The 2,636-nt window shown below is 34.1% G+C and overlaps 1 protein-coding gene across 1 annotated transcript in view; it reads right to left on the reverse strand.

Moving 5' to 3' along the window:
- The window catches only part of TMPRSS15 (transmembrane serine protease 15), a 109,594-nt gene that overhangs the window by 9,415 nt on the left and 97,543 nt on the right, over positions 1-2,636 (reverse strand). Inside the window, 1 exon segment of the mRNA XM_006908283.1 lies at positions 891-1,072. Coding sequence (XP_006908345.1) covers positions 891-1,072 — 182 coding nt within the window.

A 2,636-nucleotide genomic window follows, 5' to 3' on the forward strand; every position in this document is an offset into this window, starting at 1 on the left:
TTATTTCCACATTGAAAAAACTGTTAGGCAATTGTTTTACCGGGCATTTACGGAAGCGTTAGCACTGGTCACTGACTTTTAAGTAAAGCTCTTCTCCAACAATTTGCAAGTCACCTGACATTTAATAAGCACCCACTACATGTAAGACCTAGAGCAGACTCAAAAATGAATCAGATTTGGTGCTTACCCTCAAGGGCAGGGCTATAAAACTAACCACAGGAGTAGCCTGCCTTTGGTAAGTGCTGTAATACATGTGGAGATCAAATCCCATAAGCACAGAGACGGCAGCGCTTTCCCCTAACTGGACTCAGAAAGGTCTTCAGGATAAAGGTTGGAGCTGAGCAGAGCCCTTCAGGATAAAGTTCACTCCTCAGGTGATTTGCACGTTTTCTGGATATTTGGAGGAAGTCCTCCATCAGCCACTTTATTAATATTATTGAATCTCCTTTAAAATCTTTATTTTATGGATAGCAATTCTTACTCACTTTACTATTAGAACATATGCCCTTCTCTCAGTTTGTCCTTCTCTAGCTATTGTGGCAGATGAACCTGCCATTCTTTTCCATGAGAAATAGAGAAAGCATACATTATAACATGGGCTATTTTCTCTGGGCTGCTCCTTTGAATTTACTATTACAAGTGGCTCTGAGAGTTTTATTCTACTGGTCAACTTTCTAGAAAGTTGGATTTCTAGAAAGTTGGATTTGTCCCAAAATGTTCGGTAATTTAATATATTTCTTTCCAATATTTAATTCCGTTTCAATTATAATAATTTCCAAAACAAGTTATTCAACTTTCGTGGACTATTAATGCATTGGTACTGACAATATTTCAAATCTGATTTTGAATTAATTTGAGCAGATACGATGACTAAAAGTGATTTATTTTACCTGTGTAATTCACTTTAAATTCAAGATGCATCATGGCAATGTCATTGTCCTTCATCCGTTTGTTGTAATGTGGATTTATGACGATTTGGTCTATCAACCGGGTTACTACATGAGGAGAAGTGAGATTCGATGTCATATGCAGGCCTAGGATCGCTTTCCACTTAGATGGCTCTAAATTTCTCCTGAAGATTATAATAAAGAAACATAAGAAACTCTCTTTCCATCACAGTTATTTCCTAGAGATCTTCATTTAGGATGTTCCCGTCCCAAAATGTTCCTGAATTTCTCTGAAGGATTCTTCCTTAAAAATATTCCTTTAATTTTTATTTTTCTGACTGGACCACAGAAGAAGCCTTGATTAATGTTAACCTCTCTTTATCACTTCTCTTAAATCATCTCTTGATCTCTAGTTGTAGATTGTGTTTCTCAACTTTGGTTTCACATTAGAGTCACCCGGAGTGCTTTTAAATACCACTGATATCTGCTTCCTCCTTCCCTAGATCTGATTTGATGAGCAGTCTTGGATGGCGCAGGGGAATTTTTAAAAACTAATATTTAAATTAAATCTCCAAATTTATGCTAATGAATGGCCGGGTTTGAAAACTACTGCTTTAGAGCACAAGGCACTGTGGAGATGGCATCTTGGTCCAGGGTTTCTTCAGACAACCACAGCAACTACTGTAGTAATGGAAGGAAATTTAGGAGCATTTTTCCCATTTAGAGAGGCATTGAATTCACACAGAGTTAAGGTAACCAATAAAAGCTATTATGATGCTTATACGAACATGAATAATTTCAATATGCAATGAACCTGAATAATTTTCGTGTACAATGTTGGCCATTGATAATGTGTTAGTAAAGGGTAACATTTATATTATATGACAGATTAAATTGGATATTATATTTTGAAAGTGTGCAGGAGCTTTTAAATGTGCTATTGGCCAGCAACATTTTCACTCTAAGAAATTACCAGTGAATAGCTGGAATTATGCCAATTAAACCATATTCATTATGAAATCAAAATTCAATAACTTCAGTTATTGCAGAGGTAGTGATTTAATTCTTATTGGTTGCAAATGCCTAGTTTAATATGGTGTTGGACTTGTTGGGGGGGGCAGTGATAAGAAATTACATAGACACGGAAAGGTTTATGGAATAGGACTTGAGAGATAAATGTAAATGTTTGAGAGATGCTGGAGAAATAGTTCCTTCCCATAGTACTACTCATAGATGCAAACATGCAAAAGAGGCTATTTTCTATGTAGCACAATGACAATTTTGGAAATCACTAAAAAAGTTGCTGTACATTGTATTTAATTACACCAGTAGCTTGAAGCATGTATGTTTAATATTCAGAACCTGAAAATAATGAGAAGAAATGATTATTACTAAACTTTGTGCTACCTATAAGCTCTCTCATATCATTTATATTTATACTTTTATATGAGGTACAGTACTTACAATAGAGAAGAATTTGGGAGGTTAGGCACTCTTTTTCTGAACTGCATTATTTTATTATTGATTTAAATCTATAACAAATAAACTACCTATGTCTCTCAATTTTTGTGAGATTATTTTTTAAGATAAAATATGTACAAAGCACTTAAAGAGACAATTTTATCATTTTCGATAATTACATGTACACTATTAACTCTACATAATGAGCTCATACTGCCTTTGAACAAATTTTATCAGTTATTTAAATGTTACACCATTAATATAATTGATATTATTTATAATTAATAT

This window comes from Pteropus alecto, unplaced genomic scaffold (genome assembly GCF_000325575.1).
Source record: "Pteropus alecto unplaced genomic scaffold, ASM32557v1 scaffold81, whole genome shotgun sequence".
In the NCBI taxonomy this organism is placed as follows: Eukaryota; Metazoa; Chordata; class Mammalia; order Chiroptera; family Pteropodidae; genus Pteropus; species Pteropus alecto.